The following is a 22,960-nucleotide window of genomic DNA, read 5'->3' as shown; positions in this document are numbered from 1 at the left end:
GCTCCGGGGCGGGCGCCTGGGGAGTGAGGCGCTCGCCGAGCGGCCGGCCTGGGAAGGCGGTGCAGGGCCGCGGGGGTCGGCGCAGGCGGGCAGCAGGGGCGCGGGGCCCCGCGGCCCTCCCCGGGGGCGGCGCCCACCCGGGACCGGACGCCGCTGAGCCCGAGGGCAAGCGGAGAAGCAGGGAGCCGGGGCCCTGGTGGCTCCGGGAGGAGGCTGCCGCCGAAAGATGCCTGTCCGCAGGGGCCACGTCGCGCCCCAAAACACGTACCTGGACACCATCATCCGCAAGTTCGAAGGCCAGAGTGAGTGTGTGCGTTGAGGTGGGGGCCGATCTGAATTCCTGGTCCGGTGGCAGGAGTGGAGGAGACAGACCCTTTTACTTACTTCGAATGGATCAGCGTGGGTCGGGGTCGGGGGTACTGATGAATGCAAAATCCTTCGCTTTAATGTCCCCGGACACCTTCTGTTCCAGCAAGCCCCACTTACCTCAAATGCCACGCTCTCTGCTGGAGCAGCAGAAGCAGTGTACTCCCCTCCTCCCCTGAGTTGATTTCTTGGTACCCCAAGGGCTTATCCCCCCTTCTATCGCTGTCTTGCTTCCTCCTCCTGAACACCCGCCCCCCATTTCCTCCAGAGATTTCCTTGATCCCTTGTTTTCACTGCCTGACCCTAGCCACTCTAATTTTTCTAGGAGCTCTCACCAGGCCTGGGCCCCATCTGATCACATCCTGGCTCCCTCTTCCTGACTCCCTGCACTGACTCCAGGAAGCCTTGGGCCTCCTTCCCAATTCACTAACCCCATTGCTGCCCTGGTCTTCCCACGACTCTCAGGCCTGACTCCTCCTCCTACACATTTCTGGTCATTGTTCTGATCTCCCATTCTAACCATTACTCTCATTACTTTCAGGAGTCCCATAACCTTCCCCCATCACCCTGGCCTTCTAGGTCCCCCCACCCCCATCAGACCTCACTTCTCTCCCTCATTCTAGTTATTGCTCTGCTCCCCCATCTAGACACCCCTCACTGCTGCCAAGAATCCCTATGATCTTTCCACCCCTCATTGCCCAGTCTTGGTTGCCATGGGCTTCCCACATCCCACCCCAGGTCGGAAGTTCCTGATTGCCAATGCGCAGATGGAGAACTGCGCCATCATTTACTGCAACGACGGCTTCTGTGAACTCTTCGGCTACTCCCGAGTGGAGGTGATGCAGCGACCCTGCACCTGCGACTTCCTCACAGGCCCCAATACCCCACGCAGTGCCATGTCCCGCCTAGCGCAGGCCCTGCTGGGGACAGAGGAGTGCAAGGTGGACATCCTCTACTACCGCAAGGATGGTGAGGCTCCCTCAGACTACTGGTTCTACAGGACCTACTCAGTCCCTGTCTTGTACAGCCAGAGTAGCCCTCAGGAGGGCGCTGTCCCAAGGGCCAGAGGCCCTGACAAATCCTGTTCCTCTCCGCTCCTCAGTTTCCTCATCTGCAAGGGGGGACGTGGGGGGAGCAGTTGGCATTGAAGTCAGTGAGGTCCTTTCCTGAAGCTGGGGACCAGGCTGACTCACCAACTGATCCTTACCCTAGGCAGGGCCTCCACCATCCCTCCCCCATGTTCCCAGTCTCCTGGCTACCCACTCTGTCACTGTCAGCCCCAGCTGTCAGGCAGCTGGAATGAAAATTAACCTTTCCTCATCTCCATCTGCTCTGGGGATTAGGGGAGGCGTCACCCCCTCAATGCCTCTGTGGGCAGGCCAAGCTCAGTGGCTGCTGGCTAGAAAATAGGAGTGGACCTGGCTCACCCAAGCCTCAGATCCTTGGGGAGATAGACTCTGGAGTTTGCCCTTACCCAGAGGTTCATGCAGTTTGGTATGTCACTGCCAGCCCACGTTTATGGCAAGCAGAACAGAAGCATAGGGCAGGGGCTAAGGACAGAGCTCTTTGGCCCTTTAAGACCTTCCCCCTAGGACCTCAGAGTCTCCACAGTGGGTGGGAGGGAGGGGAGAGATGAGTGGGAACCAGGATTCTGAAAGTCCCTTTGAAATCACTTAATGGCCCCCCAATCTGGTTCTGCATCAGAATTACCTGGGGCGTATTTTCCAAAACACACCTTCCCTAGAGAGAGGCTGACTCAGAGGTGTGAGTTGAAACCAAAGCAGGTGCATTTGGAGAAATCTCCCTGGCGGTTCTGATGTTGTGCCAAGTTTAGGAACCACTGGCTTAGATAAATCCCTTCATTTCATGGATGAAGAAACCAAGGCCCAAGAAAAGGGAGAGACTTGTCCAAGATCCTACTGCTGGGGTCCAACTTGGGGCCAGAACCCAAGTCTCAGGATTCTTTCAAGATATTTGTTTGGAGTAATCCTAAGAGGGGAGATGACCCCAACTGCCTCTGTTCAGAGGCGGCCTTTCTGGAAAAGGCAGGGATGAGAGTCATCTGAGTAAGTGACAGATGAAAGGTAGGCTCCTTTGGATTGGGACTGAGGGGTACCGAGAACCTGGGGCCTAGGGGGCTGGGGCATGTGCGGGACATGGATGGGTATGTGTGTGCCTGTTTGTGTTTCAGGGCTTCTAGAGTGCTTCATGGGTGGGTCCTGGCTGTCCCCTGGCTGTCTCCTGCTGCTTCCAACCAAGCAGATGCAGGGCTAGTGATTAGGGGACTAGGAAGAATTAGGCTTAGTTTGGCAGCACTCACAGGGTTAATGAAGTCAGAATATTTTTAAAAGCTGTGACCTCACCTCCTCACATCATTGCAGGGAGGAGGTGGCAGTCAGAAGAGTGAGAAGGGTTCCCTAGGAATAGGATGGGATAGCAGGAAATGGGGGGGGGGGGGCGGCGGCAGGAATAACAGATCCTTTTCCTTGACCCCAGAGCTCTACCTGGGCCCCAGAAGGGTTTGGACTGATATCAGGCTCCTAAAGATGTCAGATCAGGTCTTTTAGGGTCTCCTCAGCACTTTGCATGTGCCCTGGGCTGGGGCCAGAGATCAAGACCGGGCCTTGGCCCTCTGAGATGAGGATTCAGATCTTCAGAATTTTGCTGGGGTCCTCTGACTATCAGAAGAGACTCCAGGACCTAATCTTGGATGCTGGCTCTGGGTATAAAAGGAAAATTATCACATATCTGATACCCCCAAATCCCAGTCTATGCCACCCAAACCTAAGCCCTTCTCTGTCCTGTTACCTATCTACCTACCTGAGACCTACCGGAGATTGGCCTGAAACCTAGAAAAGAGAGCTTCTTGCCCTACATTGCTCTAAGGAAAGGATGTGGTGCTCAGATAGTTTATGTTCACCTTATGGTCCACTCTGACCACATGATTCTTTTTTTTTTTTTTTTTTTTAAATCATATGCACATCTTTTAATCTTCCTGGCAGGCATCCTAATGGTGATTTCTTCCCCTCTTCAGTCAATGCCCCCTCTCACCCCCTCCCCCTGATTCCAGGGAGGTAGAAAATTGTCCTAAACAGAACTCTAGCTGGTTTGTTTATAATCCTCTTTTACTCTAAAAGGGTAATCCACTGACAGTTTTCCAAGTCAAAATGAAAGGTCTGTGTTCATGTATCTCCACATTATATAGCAACACAAAGTTGGATTCAAAGAAGCCAGGGCACTTGGCAAAAATTGCCCCCGTGAGATAGGACTCAGAGACCCCTGAGAACCTGGCTTTTCCTCCATCTGCCTTTACTAAGGAAAGTAAGAATCTAGCAGATAAGGCGGAATGGGGATGTTCATAAGACTAGAACTAATGAGAGCCTGGAGGGAGGGATGAGAGCACTCACATCTCCCCTACCTCCATGCCTGCCCCCGCTGAGCACCTGCCAGAGAAGCCTACGCCTGCCTGCCTTTGTTGGGCCCTCTTGTCTAATGACTCCAAAACCAGAGAGTCTCCTAATCTCCAAGCCACACTAGAGGATGCCTGGGCTCCTCCAGTCCTCAGCTCTGGAGGAGGAGGACAGGGTAAGGACCGAGGTCAGAGGCTCCAGTGTTTCCCCGCATACTCCCACATGAATGCAGAAGCACCAAGCAGGAGGCCACCCTCCCCTGCTACCCTTTTAGTGGCAGCTTTCTTCTGAAGCATCAGCTTCTCCCTGAGGGCTCACTGCAACCCTGTATGGGATGGGCATAGAGAGATGGGGGTGATAGATAACAAGGAGGCTTTGCAGAGGAGAGCAAGGGCGGGGCAGGAGGTAAGAACAATGGGACACTGAAGAAAAGAGCACATCCAAGAGGCAGAGAAGAGCGGAGAGAAGGGCTGCATCTCAGGGAGCAGACAAATCTGCTGGGGTCCTCCGGTCAGAGAAGAGGTAAGCACTGGGAGGAGCCCCTGGAAGGGAGAAAAGGCAGAGACTGTGGACCCCCCACCCTCCAGCAATGGGGCAAGAGCACAGGGACACAGCCACTCCTGGACACAACCTGGGGTGACACATTCACCTACTTCTGGTTGCCCAGACGCAGTCACTTGTGAGCAAGGACAGCCGAGGGATATGGAAAAAGAATGCTCTGAACTCATCCAAATCCTCATAGCCTCCTGTCCGCCCACCCTACAGGCAGCAAGAATGAAGTTTGGGCACAGGGTGTCATGCATAGCTCCCCTCCAGCCCTCACTGCTATGATGGATCTTTGTTCCCAGCCTCAGTTTTCCAAAGATAGCAACAGTGGATGGGTCCAGCCACTTGAACTCTGGGCCTTGACTGTTCCCAACAGTACTGAGAGCCTGAAGGCCCTGCCGCTCTGCCCAGCTCTCCCCTCACTGTCCCCTCCACCAGGCCAGGTCTCTTAGTGCCAGAGAGTGAAGAGATAGGCTGGCTTTGGAGGGAACGTTTTGGACCACTGGCTAACAAGACTTCCTGGCTAGGTCCCAGAGTCCAAGCCTCCCCACATCCTGGGCTGACAAGAATGCCAGGCTGTGGTCTGGGAGGCTGAGCCTATAGCATTGTGAGCCCAGGACTGGTCACAGAAGCAGGCGGGTGGCCTCTCCTCGGTGTGGATGTCTCCCCCGGGACCCAGTGCAACAGCTGGCAGATGGCTGCCTGGTGCCTGGGAGTCCGGGAATCTGATCCAGGAGATTCCTGTTCCCAGGGAAGAAAGTGGGAGGGAGGATGGGGGCAGCTCAGTTGCACCCCAGCACTGAAGGTGTGAGGAGGCACTTTGGGGAAAGCAGGATCCTAATGGACCCCAAAGTAGCAAGGCTCCTGCCAACCAGCCTCGCCCCCACTCACATTTACACATTCTTTCATGTACTCAATTAACAAAAGCCACCTGGGATAGGTGCTGGACTCACAAATGAGACAGACACAAACCTGCCCTCAGGAAGGGGCAGCTCTGCCTTCTGATTTGCATATTTACTTGAGGCCCCTCCCCCTTAGCATCCTGCCCTTTGGGCCCCATAACACACCAACAGCTTGAGCAGAGAGACAAGGGACCACTGGGTACCTTGGAGACAGGGCTCATGGGACATCCACCCACCCACTCAGTCCATAGGGCTGGGCTCTGGGGGGCATGTGGCTGTCTTAGCTTTGATTTGTCCCACTTGCCTATGTGGGGGAGATCCTGAAGCCAAGAAGGAAGAACATAAAGCCAACATCTAGGTCTAACCTGTCCAAGAGGGTGTGAGAGTGGCAGGAGGGGGCTGCCCTGTCATCACCCTGCTGTCTCATTCCCTCTCCAGACCCCAGGGTATTGCCCTGCCTGCCTTCCAGTCCCAACACTTCTGACCTTCGAGGCCTGGGGCAGCAGCCTGGCCTTCACGCTGGTGTCCTTCTCATCCTGGACCATTCCCTTCTCACCCAGCTGTTATGTGCTGAGTACCCAGTGAGCCCCACTCCATGTCCCCTTCCAGCCCCAACCAGGCAGTTTCTTAGAACCCCAGGCTCTAGAGAATGGGGGTCTATGTTTGCCTCCCTCCCCAAGGATCCACTGGACACCAACCATGGATCTTTGAGGCCTCAAGAGTCAACTGGTTCCATGCACAGCACTTAGTGTGTTCTCAATGAGTTTCTTCCAGCATTGGGGGAGTGGGGCATTTTTGTGGGAAGGGAATATGGGAACTGAACCCAGGGCTAGCCAGAGCTACATGGGAGTAGAATGCCCGGCCTCACCTCCCCACTTAATCCATCCCATCTGCTCAGCTTTAATCACAGCAGAAGCAAACCTCAAGGTTAAACCCTGAGCTGAGGGCTGAGTGTGGACTTGGGCCCGATGCTACATTATCTCCTAATGAGCAGCTAAGCTGCTCTGCCCTGTGGGTGGGACACCTGCTGAGCAGCATCACCAACCCCCTGCCCAGTAGTCCAGGCCTCCTCACCCCATAGCTGTCTTTCACTTGACCTCAACCCAGCCCCCTCCCTGGCTTCCCTTGGCCATGTTTCTACAGGAGAGGATCCCTTCTGTGATCCCTCCCAATGGTGTTTGCAGCCTCCAGCTTCCGCTGCCTAGTGGACGTGGTGCCTGTGAAGAATGAAGATGGGGCTGTTATCATGTTCATCCTCAACTTTGAAGACCTGGCCCAGCTCCTGGCCAAGAGTGAGCGCCGCAGCCTGTCCCAGTGCCTGCTGTCCCAGAGATTCCTGGGCTCTGGTGAGGTGGGGTGCAGGTGGTGGTGGGGATGAGTGGGGGGACCAGATGAGGCAGCTGGTCCCCTGGCCCTGGCTGTTCTGACCCTGGGACTGGTTTCAGAGGGCTCTCATGGCAGGTCGAGTGCACAGAGGCCTGGCACAGGCAGGGTCAAGTACAGGACCATTGGCCAGATTCCACAGTTCACACTCAACTTCGTGGAGTTCAACCTGGAGAAACATCGCTCTGGCTCAACCACAGAGATAGAGATCATTGCACCACACAAGGTAGTGGAGCGGACCCAGAATGTCACCGAGAAGGTCACCCAGGTATGGACTGCAGGGCAGGGTGGGCGGGGCTGTGCTGGGCCTGGAGGGTCCCTTCTCAGGCCTGGGGCTGGAGGTGGCAAAGGCAGTCAGCTTGTCCAGCCCCCGGTGTCTGGTCTGAGCCCCGGGCTTCCTGTCCTGCTGAAGTCTGATTCTCTAGACCTAAAGGCTTACCCTGGGGTCTCCACCCTGATGGTAGAGCCAGGGGAGGTTGGTGTCAACAGAGCCTGGGAATAGTGCCACATCCTAGGTCTGGAGGCGTCTGGGATGGGGGAACACACAGGCTACCACGAGGGCCTGTTCAAGCCTCTGCCAGTCACAGAGAAGGAGAAGCAGAGAGAGGAGGTGGCAGGACCACACTGAGGGGAGATGAGGAGGAAGGATGGAGGGAGGCCCCCAGCCTGCTTCTGACTCTTCTCCCCACCTCCCACCCCCCACCACACCACAGGATCCTCTTGCAAGCCAGGCAGAGGGGAGCTGGTCCTGGCATCTTCAGCTCTCTTTGAGCAACTTCCTGGGGATCATGCCCTGAATGCCTCCCTCCCCTTAAGCCCCTCCTTGGACAGCCCAAGGCAAACCTCCTTGGGTTTTCTGTTTCAGCTGACCCCAGTGTCCCCTCACGTGGGGCCTGATGCCCCTGTCCCCCCAACCATTCTAGAGGGAAATGCAAGGTTCAAATGACCAGAGTCCTGCCACTGACTTGCTATATGACCTTGGACAAGTGATCTTATACCCTCTCTGGGCCCCAGGGCTCTCACATTAGGCATTAAGGTGGGGCTAGGCCAGGGCTGGGCAAGGAAGTACAGGTCATGGGGAGGGTGTGAGGGACTCCACCCAGCTTTCTCTGAAGATTTGCCTTCATGGGGGATGGGGGCCATTCTTCTTCCTCCATGCCTCCTTTCACTTGTGATGGAGCAAGTGGGATGGAAACTCCCAGTGACCCAGCCCCTCCCCAAACATGAGAACCCTGGAAAGCAAGCACCCCAGGCTGCAGGGCTGGGCCTTCAGAGGTCAGCAGGGTGGCCCAGTAGCCTGACTGCGGGAACTCCACCAGGACCACTCATCCCAGGGCCCTCAGGTTGACACAGGGGTGATGGGGACTGTTAGACTGGCAAGTGGCCCATGAAGACTGAGAGGTCTGGCTGGGGCCTATGGTCCCTGCTCTACCCAACCCACCTGGTCCTATCCTACTCCCGGCCCCGGCCAGTCTTGGCTTTGCTAGCTCACCCTAAATAGGCCCTAAGGTAGGAGAGGTGCCTGATAGAGCTTAGAGCAGAAAGCTGTATGAGCCCAGAGTAGGGCAGTCACCCTTACTTCAACCAGGGCTCCAAGGGCTGGAACCTCACATCTGAGTTCCTACATCCTGAGAACCCTGCAGCTCTGGGCAACACTGGCAAGGGTCCTCATGCTGACTTCAGAGGCAATGGGAAACCGTGGAGGTCTGCGTGGTGGGGGAGATGGCACCCCTGTCTGGGGGGTCCTGGGGAGGTGGACATCCTCTTCTTATCTACCCCCAACCCTCTGAATTCCTACCTCCTCCCCTCTCAAGCCCTATGATTTGCTATTCCAACTTGGTGTGGTTTTTTTTTTTTTTTTTTTTTTAAAGATTTTATTTATTTAGGAGAGAGAGAGAGAGAGAGAGAGCTGGGAGGAGCAGCAGAGGGAGAGAGAGAAGCAGACTCCCCGCTGAGCAGGGAGCCCAATTCGGGGCTGGATCCCAGGAGCCTAGGATCATTACCTGAGCCAAAAGCAGATGCCTAACCGACTGAGCAACCCAGGAGCCCCCATCTTGGTGTCTCTTGAGCAACCAGGGAAGGAGAGGAGTAGCTATGACAACTCAAGCTCTCATGACTCATTCAGCTCTGTTGGCTGAGGTCACTGCCTTGAGTTGAGCCCCAATGTGGACTAAGTGCTGGGCATATAAGATGGCCTGTTGTTCAGTGGAGAATAACTGTGTTCAGGGGTGTTTACAGGGGACAGGGAGAAAAATCAAGAAAGAGGGTCAGAAGAGGCTTCCTGAGAGGCAGAATAGAAGCTGAGGCCTGAAGGCAGAGTAGGGACTCACTGTAGGGTGGAGATACTGTGACCCCTTCTAGGTGTTTAGATGGCTGATTAGGGACCCACAAGGTGAAACCAGCCCTTTAATGGATCTTGTCTGTTAATGGATTTGGTTTTCAAGGTCAGAACCTTATATTGCAGATTTTCTTGAACCAGGGCCATCTGCCCAGGCCAATCCAGTGGTGGTGGTAGGGTCAGCTGGCCACCCCTCAGGCTCCATCTTTGTTGGGGCAGTGCTTGACATAGGATGAGTCAGGAGGAGGATTTACCATAGAGTAACACGTGCCATTGAGATGCACCACGGCATTTAATCATCTTTTTATGGAGTTGCTTGTCCTTTGTTATTCATTCTGCATGAGGCTTAGAGAGGTCGTAAAATTAGCCCCAAGACAGACATATTGCAACATCAGAACTGGGATCAACCGGGAAGGTCTGGCTGGCTTAAAACACATGCCCTTCTTGATGCCCCGGCTGTTTCTTGTGTTGGGTAGCTGGCCAGAGCCTGGGAGTATTGGGCTGAGCCTGGGGATCCTATGTTGGCCATAGTCTTGGAGGCAAGAGTGGGAGGGGCAGAGCAAAGCGGGCTCAGCTGACAGTAATGAGCAAAGCACCCTTGTACATGTGCAAAATAGTCGGGGCTCTGTTGTGCCCAGGATGTATCAAGGACTCAAATTAGCTACATGCCTCCAAGTTTGACTCTTCCCATGGAAGGCTCTGTGAATCAGCCCCAAGGAGGCCCCTCACTGGTCTAGACTCCACAGGGCCTTCAGAAATGAAGAGGTTATTCTGGGAATGACTTGTTCCCACCAGAAATCCTGACCATGGGGAACCGAGCCCACCGGAAAGGACCAAACCACCAGCTACCCCCTCGTCTAGGTTCTTCAAATAACCCCGAGCCTAGTCCTCCCCTGGCCTCCCCACCTTCCTCCCCCAGCCCTGTCTTAACTCCAGGTTGGCCTGTTTGTGAGGGAGTTGGGGAGCTTCCAACCTGGGATCACCCTTCATCCTATAGCCCACCTCCTCTCTGCACTTCCTCCCAACACACCTATCCCCTTATGAATTTGCCCCATACACGCTCTACCCCAACTCTGCTTCATTCCCTCTGTCCCCACAGCCCCCTTTCCAGGCCTCACCCCAAAGCCTTCATCCCTCCCAATCGGTTTCACTAGTGATGGACACCCTGCTGACTGCCCTGTGGCCCCCACCCCCAGGTTCTGTCCCTGGGCGCCGATGTGCTGCCGGAGTACAAGCTGCAGGCACCACGCATCCACCGGGGGACCCTCCTGCACTATAGCCCCTTCAAGGCCGTGTGGGACTGGCTCATCCTGCTGCTGGTCATCTACACGGCCATCTTCACACCCTACTCGGCTGCCTTCCTACTCAGTGACCAGGACGAGTCTCAACGCGTGGACTGCGGCTACACCTGTAGTCCACTCACCGTGGTGGACCTCATCGTGGACATCATGTTCGTTGTGGACATTGTCATCAACTTCCGCACCACCTATGTCAACACCAATGATGAGGTGGTCAGCCACCCTCGCCGCATTGCCGTCCACTACTTCAAGGGCTGGTTCCTCATTGACATGGTGGCCGCCATCCCCTTTGACCTGCTCATCTTCCGCACTGGCTCTGATGAGGTGAGCAAACCCTCAGGCCAGCTGCTGTGGCCATCCCCTGTGCGCCAGCCTGGGGCCTCCCAGCCCCACAGTCCTGCGTGCAGAGAGCACCTGGCTTTGCATACCTTTGCCAAAGCATGTGGGGGGCCTCAAACATGTGCCATCTCCCAGCCCTGGAGAAGGACCAGCCAAGGCTGTGCCCTAGACCCTATGATCCAGAATTCTGACCCCTCTGGGATGGGCACGCCTATAGTCCCAGCCCCTTGTGCTGGCTTCTAAAGCTCACTTACCCTGGAGTTGCGAAGGGAATCCATAGACTGCTTCTGCAAGGCAGCCTGCCACCCCCTGCCACCCCCAGACCCTCCATTATGCCCACTCACTCCCCACAGCTGACATGAAGGCATTTTCAGACTCTTCTCATAGCTTCTAATCCCACTGAGTCCTTTTGCCCACGTCCTTGGGATCAGCTTTCAAATCAGCTCTGCCTTCTGTGCTCCAGCCACCCCCTCAATAGCCTATCCAGCGGGCAGTGTCCATCTGACTCCCATGCCCGCCCACTTCCAGCCAATCTATCCCCGTTCTCTCCACTTCTGCTGCCCTTGGCTGAGCACTGAGGAGCCTTCTTAACCACCTCTGCCCCACCCCTACACCTGCCAGCCTCACCCCTCCACACAGAAGCCAAGACCAGCTTCAGATAATCTGACACTGTAGAACTTCAGTGGCTCCCCAGTGGCTTGAAATAAAAGCCAAGCTCTTTTTGGGCCTCAAGGTCCATAGGAGCAGCCCCTGCGCACCCACCTTCCAGGCTCATTTCTCACCACCATCTTCCACTCTGTGCTCCAGGCAGCAGCACCACACTTGGTTTCCCACATGGGCTGTGCTATTTCACACCTCCACACCTGGTTTGGCTCACTCTACTCCTGTGCCTAGAATGCCTTTCTCTCTCCCTCCTGAGGCCTGCAGACTCAGCCTCATCTCTCAAGATTCAGCTCATGTGTCACCTTCGCTATGAAGCCTCCCCTGCCCTGCACCGCTGAATGGACCTCCCTTTTCTCTGCGCTCCCCTGGACTTCTGTCCTCACAACCATAACACTGTTTTGAGCTTTAGGCTGAGAATTCCTTAACATCCTGCCCTGGGCTGCACTGTGCTGTGCCAAGAGCCCAGAGCAGCTGCTCTATAAGTGTTTGTTGAATGACTGTGTGACCATATGCACAAGTGAACAAATGTGGTCCTAAGGGCAGCCTTTCCAGGGCTGACTCTTGGCCCCATGGTCCCCTCCCTGCCCCTTCAGACCACAACCCTGATTGGGCTGCTGAAAACGGCAAGGCTGCTGAGGCTGGTGCGTGTGGCAAGGAAGCTGGACCGCTACTCTGAGTACGGGGCGGCTGTACTTTTCCTGCTCATGTGCACCTTTGCACTCATTGCACACTGGCTGGCCTGCATCTGGTATGCCATCGGCAATGTGGAGCGGCCCTACCTGGAGCCCAAGATCGGCTGGCTGGACAGCCTGGGCGCACAGCTTGGCAAGCGCTACAATGGCAGCGACCCAGCCTCTGGCCCCTCGGTGCAGGACAAGTATGTCACGGCCCTCTACTTCACCTTCAGCAGCCTTACCAGCGTGGGTTTCGGCAACGTCTCCCCCAACACCAACTCTGAGAAGGTCTTCTCTATCTGTGTCATGCTCATCGGCTGTAAGTGCCCAGACCTTACCTATGGCATTCAATTTTTAGTTTCATAATGAGACATAACACAGTAACATTGTGTGTGATGGGGAAATACCAAGCAGGCAGCACAATGAAATTTTGCATATGTACACCCACTATACACAGAATTTACCATACTTACAACCCTTGCTATGTGCCAGGCACCAGGGCCAGCTACATTATTTGCAGGGCCCAGTACAAAATGAAAATATGAGACCATTATTTTTAAAGTCTTAAAGATTTCAAGAATGGTGACTTCAGAGCCAGGAATCAAGCATGGGACCCTTCTTAGCACCCGGGAAGCTGGCCCCTGCCAGGCACTTTTGTAATTGCTTGTCCAATGTGCACACTTCATTTTCCTCACTATCCTATGGGTGCCATATTACAAGCCCAGTTTACAGACCAAGAGACTGAAGATCCTAACTTGCCAGGGATTACAGAGACCCAATTTTATCGCAGGGGACCAGCTCCCCTGGCTATGTGTGCTCCCAGGCCCTGCACCGTGCTGCCTACTTCCCAAGACACCTCGTCTAGCAACACAAGAGTCAGTGTGGAATTTTACACATAGATTAAGTTGTCATGTTCAGGGTATTTAGAGATGTGAAAGCCCAGAGAAACAAAAACAAGAAAAAAAAAAATGGGTGAAAACAGAGACTCAGAGTTTTCCCTTTATTATACTTTTTTTTTTTTTTTTACAACTTGAAGGACAAAACAAATCTGTACTAAAAAAAATCATTGCCCTAGTTCTCAGGAGTCTGGCCTCTGGGCCCAGGAAGGTGCCAAGAGACACAGGACAGAGGGAGGAGGGCAGGAAGCCCAGAGGCTTTTGTCCCTCGTGTGCCCTGGTGCTGTTCTGGGCACTCTGACTTGGCCCTGGACAGCGGGGCCCCTGATCAGAGAGGGCTCCCAGGGAGAAGGATGTCTGGAGCAGGCCCTGGGGTGCTATGGCCTGGTGGGGCTGTGGAGGAGCTCACTACCAGCACCCCATGCACGGCCCCTCGGCTTCCTCACCCCAGCCCTCATGTACGCCAGCATCTTTGGCAACGTGTCCGCCATCATCCAGCGCCTGTACTCCGGCACTGCCCGCTACCACACGCAGATGCTGCGTGTCAAGGAGTTCATCCGCTTCCATCAGATTCCAAACCCCCTGCGGCAGCGCCTGGAAGAGTACTTCCAGCATGCCTGGTCCTACACCAACGGCATTGACATGAACGCGGTGAGCCCCTGGCGCCCTGCCTCGGGTGGGGAGGGCGGTCCAGCTCAAGTCCCAGCTCCGGCCGAATGCCCCGGGGGAGGCCGAGGTCCGGCGGGCACAGGGCACCCCCAGACCCCTCCCCACCCGTTCCTCCAGCCTCCCGCTGGACGCGGCCGCCCCCTCGCAGGTGCTGAAGGGCTTCCCCGAGTGCCTGCAGGCCGACATCTGCCTGCACCTGCACCGCGCGCTGCTGCAGCACTGCCCTGCCTTCCGCGGAGCCAGCAAGGGCTGCCTGCGCGCCCTGGCCGTCAAGTTCAAGACGACGCATGCACCGCCCGGGGACACGCTGGTGCACCTCGGCGACGTGCTCTCCACGCTCTACTTCATCTCCCGTGGCTCCATAGAGATCTTGCGCGACGACGTGGTCGTGGCCATCCTAGGTGGGTCTGGCAGGGAGGCCAGAGCGGTATGGGTGAGTGTGATGGAAGTAGAGACGTCCTGCCTCGAGTACTCTGATCCAGATGATGGTGGCACCTTTTACGGGTCTGCCATGTGAGCATGCGCGGTGGAGAGCTTTATACCCAGCTGACGGAATCCTTAAACCCAACCATATGTTCCATTTTCCTTTTTTTTTTTTTTTTTTTTTTTTTTTAATTTTATTTATTTATGATAGTCTCACAGAGAGAGAGGGGCAGAGGCACAGGCAGAGGGAGAAGCAGGCTCCATGCACCGGGAGCCCGATGTGGGATTCGATCCTGGGTCTCCAGGATCGCGCCCTGGGCCAAAGGCAGGCGCCAAACCGCTGCGCCACCCAGGGATCCCATGTTCCATTTTCCTGATAGGGAAGTAGAGGCTCAGAGAGGTCATGCTGACAAGTGGCCAAACAGGGATTCCAGGGCTACGTGTCAGACTCTGAGTCCGGGAAGGGTACTACCTTCTTCCACTCTTGGGGAGCTCAACAGTGAGAGGGCGAAAGTTTATCTTGGGTGGAGGGAGGACCCCAGTCTCATTCACCGCTGCTACAAGGACAGCTGGACACTTTGAAGGAAGGATATGAGCACTGGACAGGGGACAGATTTTGGGGCACACTCAGCCTCAGCTACTCACCAACCATGTGACCTTGGGCAGGTCACATCACCTCTCTGAGATGATTCTCATCTTCCTTGCCTTCTCCCTGTCTTTAGCCCACCCCAAGACCCTGATCAGGATGTCAGCCTCTTCTTCCTTTGGTCTCCATGGCTGGGCTCTCCTCCAACCCCAGTGTACAGAACCCCTCCAGTTCCTCTGTTCAGTACTCTCCCTTTGGCCTGGCCTTGGCTGCTGTTCACCAAACATAGGCTCAGCTTTCTTTTCCTCACCCTATACCCTCACCTGAGCTGCCTTGTTGCTCCTGCAATCTTAGCCTAATCTATGCCTCAAGGAGCCCCAGAGTGTTGTCCTGGCCCCAATCTCTCCTTAGACCAGAATATTCCAATCCTTCTTGGGTATGGCCACCATATATTCCATACACAGACCAAACAACATGTCTCAGTCTGAAATCAGCATCTTTCCTCAAAAGCTGTTCCTTCAGAATCCCCATCACTGTGAACTGTCTGTTTCCAGGGCCAGAGATCTGGGAGTCAACCAAGGGAGCACCCTTCATGGGGAGACATGGGAAGATTTTGAACAGAAAAGGAATATGCACAGATGTGAATTTCAGGTCACTGGCAGAAGGCAGAAGCTGGAAGATTGGGGAGGGGGGTAGACCAGATGCAGGGACACAGGAAAGGAGCTCTTGACACCTCTCCAGGAAAGCCCCACAGAGGGCTGGAGCCAGGCAGGAATAAGGGGATGAATGTGGGACAAAGGGGTATTAATGAGGGGAACAGACAGGAGTCTATGGCTGCCTGGATGGTGGGACTGGGGGAGGAAAGGAGAAGGACACATGCTGCCATTCTGCTTGGAGCACTTGCCTGGCAGATCCTGGGCATCCTTTAAGGCTGAGCTCAAGCCATGCCCTCCTCTGTGAGACCTTCCCTCACTCTCAGCCTACCTTAGGACAAAATGAGAGGATTTCAGTTCTCTAACTGAAACTTAAATTGGACTAGCTTCTTAATTATTAAATATGCATCATCCTTCCCACGTGGATGGCATTTCTAAGTGGAAATGGACATTAGATAATAATCCTTCACCTACTGAATCACCATCATTTTACAATGCTGCCCAGATTTCGAGCTTATGGGTTTCCTATGTGACTCTGGTAAGTCCCTTCCCTCTCCAGGCCTCATTCCCCTCCTCCAGAGCAACCTTTGATCCTGTTCTCTTGGGCAACAGGTCTTGGCTTTCATCCATCATTGTCCATGCAAACCATTAGCACTCCTGGACTGAGGGGCTGCACTTTCCTGTGGGGAGTGGACATCAGGCAATCATGGTCCCTGGCACCCCAGCCCTGGGCTCCCTGTCTGCGCTCACTGTGCAGCACACAGCTATTTCTTCTGCTCTGATGGCCTTTCTCCTGGGGGCTGATCTCTCATTGTCATAACCCAGCCCCCACTTCATGTCCTCTGTAAGTCCCTCCTCCCTTCCTCCACCATCCCTGGTAGATTTAGCCTTCCCTGTTCCTTAGCTCCTTAGCTCTTGGTTCTCCCCTGTCCTACGGCTCTGTAGATCATCTGCAAACCAGCTGGTTGTTTAGGTGCCTGTCTTATGGAGCTTTGGGGCTCTTTGTGGGTGGGACAGCATCTTATTCTTTTTTTTTTTTTTTTTAGCATCTTATTCTATGTTAACATCCTGTGGCCAGCACAGTGGGCCTGACCCCAGGGGGGCCCGCTATCCTTGCCACATGCCCCAAGTATCACCAGCGTATGTCCACCCTGGGATATCCATCCCCCCCATTGCCTTGCATCAACCTGTCTGGTGCCTCTTACTATTTGAGGCTGTTTCTCCAGCATCACATCTGTTCCTCTGGACAGTCCAGTGTGGCAGGCAAGGCAGATATGGTTATACAGTTATACCCATTTTAGAGATGAGGACACTGTGGTCCAGAGAGGGGAAGTCACTTCCCTTGGCTTCCTCTGCTAAGGCCATGCTGGTTACCTGGCCCCATAGCAGGGTGTGGGAACACAAAGAGACAGAAGCCTCAGGTCTTGCCTGGGGAGCAGTGGGGTGCTCTCACAGCACCATCAGGCTGAGGATCGAGAAGGAGATTGAGCTGGGAGCCTTTGGTGTCCCTTCCTGCCCATTGTCCCCTGGAATGGGGGGTGGGGGGCTAGACAGGAACAGTGCCAAAGAACATGGAAAATAAGAGGGGGGCAGATTCTGACAGAGGGTGGTCCTGAGAGGCCTACAGACTGGTGTGTGTGGGGGGACCCACATACTGGGACAGGTATGTGCTCCCTGCAGAGCTCAGAGAACAAAGGAAAGGCAGGTTTCACATCAAACCCCTCTACATCCCCAGCCAGCACACCAACCTTGACCCCAGAGCATGATCCCGAGCACCAAGCCCCAACCTGATGGGATCCCTGAAGTGGGGGAATTGGTGGTACAGGATCAAGGGGCCCTCAGGGAGGCTCTTCCAAGGAGACCTTGGAGCCAGACCCTGGAGAGACTTCCTGCTCCTCTGGCAGGAAAGAATGACATTTTTGGGGAGCCCATTAGCCTTCATGCCCAGCCGGGCAAGTCCAGCGCAGATGTGCGGGCCCTGACCTACTGTGACCTGCACAAGATCCAGCGAGCAGACCTGCTGGAGGTGCTGGATATGTACCCTGCGTTTGCAGACAGCTTCTGGAGTAAGCTGGAAGTCACCTTCAACCTGCGGGACGTGAGTCAGGGCTGGGTGGGCCAGGGAGGGGAATGGTCTTGGCCAGCTGGTAACAGCAATGGAGGCTGCTGAGCACCTGGCCTGCCTGGCCTGAGGGAACCCATTTGACCACCTTCCTTGCTCTCAAACCCATCCTGCATCCCACACCATAATTTCTTCTGTGTCTACACCATTATGGCCAACATAATGCTAAGGATGATGATTATCAAGTACCAACTCCACGCTGAGCACTGGGCTCTTTTACATGATCTCATTTAGTCTTCTCCTGGCACACGGTGTTATTTTTCCCACTTTCCAGATGGAGAAACTGAGTGTCAGAGAGGATGAGTAAATTAACCAAAGCCATACCTCCATATAGTAAGACAGACAGTCCAAAGGTTGGACCCAAGTTTGTGCGACTCCATAGCTGAGGCTTTTTCCACTCCATGGCACCAAGCTGGAAGGGGAGCAGTGTCTACCATCCAGGGGCTCACAGAGCCAGGTCCCAGGGGGTGCAAATAAGTGATAAAGCAGCCTCTCCTCTCAAGCTTATCACTCAGTGGAGGAGTTTATAACAACTCAGGGCAAATAAAGAGCCTAGTTAAATAACCAAGGAAGTCATGAGGAGGTGTGGGGAGACCAAATTTCTATGGAAACTGGAGTTACCAAGCAGTGGGACAGCCAGTACAAACTGGAAGAGCCCAGAAGGGACTGTATGGATGAGGCAGGGTGGGGAGGGGGGTGTCTGGAAACAGTTTGTGTGAAGGAGGGGGCAAGAAAGGGAGGACTGCAAGGAAGGCTTCTCCCCACCCCCCCACCCGTACCAAATCTTGCTACTCAAGGCTGCCTTTTCCAAGACCCATGGTGGGGCGGGGGCAGGGCAGGGGGAGATCTGCACATCTCCAAGCCCCTGTTAATCTCCTGCCCACCCACACAGGAGACAACCTACAGGAAGCTGCCGGGAGCTTCAGGGGGAGCCCGGCCACCTGTTACCACTTTCTCACCTAGTTGTCTCAAGGGCCTTGGGGGTGGGGGTGAGGGACAGGGGAGAAAAAAGATGCCTCGTCCCAGCTTTGGTACCTATTACTTGATGCTCTTGTTCCCCACAAGGCAGGCGGGGGTTTCCAGTCATCACCCCGGCCAGCTCCAGGCAACCAAGACCACCAAGCCTTCTTCCTCAGTGACAACCAGTCAGGTAGGCAAAGCCAGCCCCCACCAGTGCCTGCCCTACCCCAGCCCGAAGCCCCTGCCCAGCCTCTACCTCTTTCAGGTCCTTCCCTGATCTGCCTCATCTTGGGAGAGGCCTCCTTAGCCCCGTGATGAGAGGCGAGGTGCTTTCTCTCCTAGGCTCAGTAATAGACACCCTTGTCTCCTTCCTGCCCCTGTGTACTCAGAGCCTGAGTGAGGGCTCTCCCCAGGGATGGATACGGGCCAGCCCACTGGGGTTCCACATCAGAGCACCAGGGGATTGGCTGGGCTGCAGGCTCCTGGACAGTGAAGCCAGGGCTGGACTGTCTCCATCCATCTAGCATCCCCAAGCTGGAGCCCTAGCTCCCTTCCCAGGGCTACTGGGACTTTCTGGGACCTGGAAGGCAGACCTTTATGGGGATAGGACGTTATACTCCAGGGGGTCCAGGTAAAGAGATCCACTTTTCCCATCCTGTGTTCCCATGGCCAGTAGGGGAAGGGGATGCGCTCTGTCCAGGCCATGCCTGTGGATCCAGGTGGACCAAAGCTCAGGCTTTCTTTTCCCTCCTACAGCTGCAGCCCCTTCCCTGAGCATCTCAGATACATCTGGCCTCTGGCCTGAGTTGCTGCAGCAAGTGCCCCCAAGGCCAAGGCACAGCCCCCCAAACCCGCAGGGAGACCCAGACTGCTGGCCTCGGGAGCTAGGCTCCAGGCTAGAGCAGCTCCAGGCCCAGATGAATAGGTGAGTGTCCTGTGGGCCAGGGGTCCCAGCGGCTGCAAAGAGCAGACCCAGCAGTGGGCTAGCCACGGGTGCCCCCTCTTGGTGACTCAGGGACATCACTGGGTACCCTGTGGGTTTTAGAATGGCAAGCCCTTCTCTATGTCACTAAGACTAGTTCTTTGGATGGCTTGTCCTAACAAACCCCGGAATGGGCCAAGGAAGCCTTTTTGGAAGAGGGGCATAATGTGGTGCAGAAACAAATTCCAGGGACTCTTGGAAAGGGGGTGTGGCCCGTGGATGGCAGGGCTGTGGTGGTAGAGTGAGGGCTTGGGGCAGGATAGTCCTAGGCTCCAAATCTACCTCTGCAACTGACCAGCAAGAGTGTGGACAAGTTACTTAACTACTCTGAGCCTCCATTTGCCCTTTCATGAATTGGGGATAATCAGAATACCCATACCAAAGCTTCCTTATGAGGGCTAAATGAGTGTGCACAGTGTCTGGTCACTGTTATTATTGAAGTCCGGGATATGCTAAGGGAAATTTTGGCAGGGGCTGTGGATCACAGCAGGGAAATAACTTCTAGTAGCTCCCAGGCTATCATTCAATCCAGCAGGAATGGCATGCAGGCTACAAAATTGAGAGCTGCCCTCAGGACCTGAACTGTCCTCCCTTACCCTGATGCTGACTCTGACTCTGACCTTGACTGTGGGGCTCTGTCTGGCAGGTTGGAGTCCCGCATGTCCTCAGACCTCAGCCGCATCCTACAGCTCCTTCAGCAGGCCCCGCCCCCGGGTCACACTGGCTATATCCTGGGAGCCCCTACCTCCGATGACCTGACCTTGTTTCCTACAGCCTCAGCCACTCAGAGTCCAGGAACAAGGCTGCCCCAGGGCAGTCTGACTCCTGCCCAGGTGAGCAGATGAAGGGATCCCTGGGGGCTTTCCTGGAGGTAGCTGTGTGTCTGCCCCCACCCTGAACTTGGTTTCAATGTGGCATGAAGCCCAGGGCCCCTGGAGTCTGAGAGCAGCTGTGGCTTCTGTTGTCCTCCTTTATGTCATGACAAGCAGCCCTGACAGGTGGTGGCAAAGCCTGGACTGTGACCACAGACCCCACAGCTGGGGCAGGGGCAACAGGACACAGCTCCTGCCAGTTCCCATCTCTGAAGTTGGTGGCCTCTTCCTTTCTTGCCCCCCACCCCCATCCCCAGGTCCCAAGCTGTGGTGACTTGGACAAGTTTAGGCTGAAGCAAAGGAACTCCTCCTCCAGGGTGCCTACCCTGGTCACGGCCACAGACAAAATTCTCACACTATCCTCAGAACGGGAGCAGCCTGAAGGGATCCTGTCACCCCGAGCCTCACCTCTTCATCCCCTTGAGGTCCAGGGACTCATCTGTGCTTCCCGCTTTCCCTCCCTTCCTGAACACCTGGGCCCCGTCCCCAAGCAGCTGGAGTTCCAGAGACATAGCTCAGATCCTGGATTGACAGGGAGTTAGAACTATTGAAACCCCAAGAGAAAAGATACCATGAGGGGACTGAAGGTGGGTGAGAGTTAAGGATTTGGGGGAGGCAGACAGCTGCCAAATTGGCCTCTGAAAAGCATTCCCCTACCCTAGCTACAAACTGCCAACCCAAGTGACCCAAAATGGCATGGGTGAAGAGGCTTGGGACTTTCCTAGACTCCTCTAGGGCTCTGTTTAGACAGTAGGCCTGGTGGAGGGTGGGTGAGACTTGGGGGTTGAGGTAGCTTACAGGCCAGAGGACTCTGCAAAGAAAGAAGTTTCCGATCTGTGTGAGAACCTTGCTCTCGGCTGGGTGCTATCACCATGTGGCTCAGAACTAGCCACCTCTTCATGGCCCAGCACCCAAGGTTAGTGAGATCTCCTGTCAAGAGACTTTGAACTGGCTGGGGATGAAAATGTCCTCTGTGGTGAACACATCAGGGCACAGAGCTCCAGCCCCCAGCCACTCTGCCCCTCATGGTTCTATAATAACCTTTGGGACTCTACCAAGCAGTGGAATATCTCACAGCTAATAAAGTCTGCACATTTCACGTTGGGCTGGGTGTGTTATTTACCTGAGGGTCATCAAGTCCTTGACTGTGCTGTGGTCTTCTTTAAGTCCCTCTTACAGGATTTGTGTGTTGCGGACCTGAAGGTACTCTGCTGGGCCCAGGAGCCCCAGGAGCATGGGGCTTTTAACTGGGCTGGGGTAAAGGGAAACGGAGAGGCTCTGTCTTAGTCACCATCAAGAATCATGACAAGAGCCAGCTTCCATAGTGCTCACCCTGTGCCAGGACCCTGCTGACAGCTCTGCAGATACGAGTTCACTAAGCCTCACCACAATCCTATGGGGTTCATATTGTTAGTTCCATCTTAGAGATGAGGGATCAGGAGAAGAGAGGCTAAGAAAGCATAAGGGGAACTTCTGGGGTGCTAGTACTGTTCTATTTTTTTTTAAGATTTTATTTATTCATGAGAGACACAGAGAGAGATAGAGACATAAACAGAGGGAGAAGCAGGCTCCTTGCAGGGAGCCCAATGTGGGACTCCATCCCTGAACCAGGGATCACACCCTGAGCTGGAAGCAGACACTCAACTGCTGAGCTACCCAGGCATCCCTGCTAGTACTGTTCTGCTTACCAATCCAGTCTCTGGTTACATAAGTGTGTTTCAGATTGTGAAAATACATGCACTTCTATGTGCAAATTATACTTCAATTAAAAAAAAGGAATCTTGCCTAACATGGGAAAAGAAGGACACACTTTCAACCCAGATGGTCTGGCTTGAAAGCACGTGCAGTTAATCACTCCAGTGAAATAAGCTGGCCAAAAAATACCTGGTCACCGATCCTCAGTCCTTTTTTGGTGTTCTTTGAAAGAATTTTGAAAATGAATCCCTCCTATCACATACACATTTTTTAAATTAACACTTGAAGTATTTTATTGATAAGCTTAACCAGTTGCAAGCATGTAATTTCCAGGGTATTGTGAATATTGATACTTTAGAAATTGCTTCATTTAAATTGATCCAATTAGGCCCACATAGCATAGTGATTTGAGAGCCAACACCATTTTTTTTTTGTTGTTGTTACGTAGGCTCCATGCCCAATGTGGAGCTTGAACTCACAACCCTATGATCAAGAGTCACGTGTCTACCGACTGAGACAGCCAGGGGCCCCTAGCATCATTCATTTAAAAAATATGAGAATAAATTTTTTAAAACATTATTCCTTTTCCTCTTCTCATAATTCCATTCTATTCCTACCACAGTTTATGCTACATGTAATTTATTTTCATGTTAAGGTCTATTATTGATAACTTGATCATAACTGTTTGCAACAAATATATATATATATATCTTAAAATTAAATTTTTGGAGACGCCAGGGTTGCTCAACAGCTGAGCTTCTGCTTTTGCCTTCCACTCAGGGTGTCATCCCTGAGTTCCTGGATCAAGTCCCACATCTGGCTCCCTGCAGGGAGCCTGCTTCTCCCTCTGCCTATGTCTCTGCCTTCTCTCTGTGTCTCTCATGAATAAATAAATAAAATCTTAAAATTTTTTTTTTGTAAACTTAACAAGGCTTTAAGGATTATGCTTATTAGTACAGAGTTGCTCAATAGAAATATATTTCAAATTTTTAAAAATTACTTTTTTAAGTTTTTTGTTTGTTTGTTTAAGTAAACTCTACACCCAATGGGTGGCTTGAACTCAGGACCTGGACATCAAGAGTCAGATGCCCTACCACATGAGCCAGCCAGGAGCTCCAAATATATTAAAAAGTTTTATAGAAATTAAAATTTTATTGGAAATGCATGTTTAGGGTGGGTTATT

The 22,960-nt window shown here is 53.9% G+C and overlaps 1 protein-coding gene across 3 annotated transcripts; it reads left to right on the top strand.

The window, feature by feature from the left end:
• Positions 1-140: 140 nt before the first annotated feature.
• Positions 141-21,181, top strand: KCNH6 (potassium voltage-gated channel subfamily H member 6). Of its 3 annotated transcripts, XM_077853857.1 has the most exons (13): positions 145-302; positions 1,105-1,335; positions 6,409-6,570; positions 6,670-6,875; positions 10,142-10,567; positions 11,839-12,238; positions 13,267-13,466; positions 13,633-13,885; positions 17,051-17,244; positions 18,334-18,418; positions 18,985-19,153; positions 19,857-20,043; positions 20,340-21,181. In XM_077853857.1, exons 1-13 carry the CDS (start codon positions 227-229, stop codon positions 20,622-20,624), a joined length of 2,874 nt encoding a protein of 957 aa, XP_077709983.1. In that variant the 5' UTR covers positions 145-226; the 3' UTR covers positions 20,625-21,181. The 3 variants fall into 3 exon arrangements, with proteins under 3 accessions (XP_077709985.1, XP_077709983.1, XP_077709984.1); XM_077853858.1 differs by lacking the exons at positions 145-302; positions 1,105-1,335 and adding an exon at positions 3,335-4,298; XM_077853859.1 differs by lacking the exons at positions 19,857-20,043; positions 20,340-21,181 and having other exon boundaries at positions 141-302; positions 18,338-18,418; positions 18,985-19,135.
• Positions 21,182-22,960: the final 1,779 nt, after the last annotated feature.

Source organism: Canis aureus, chromosome 16 (assembly GCF_053574225.1).
Source record: "Canis aureus isolate CA01 chromosome 16, VMU_Caureus_v.1.0, whole genome shotgun sequence".
Taxonomy (NCBI): domain Eukaryota; kingdom Metazoa; phylum Chordata; class Mammalia; order Carnivora; family Canidae; genus Canis; species Canis aureus.
This window is presented reverse-complemented; position numbering and strand designations above follow the sequence as displayed.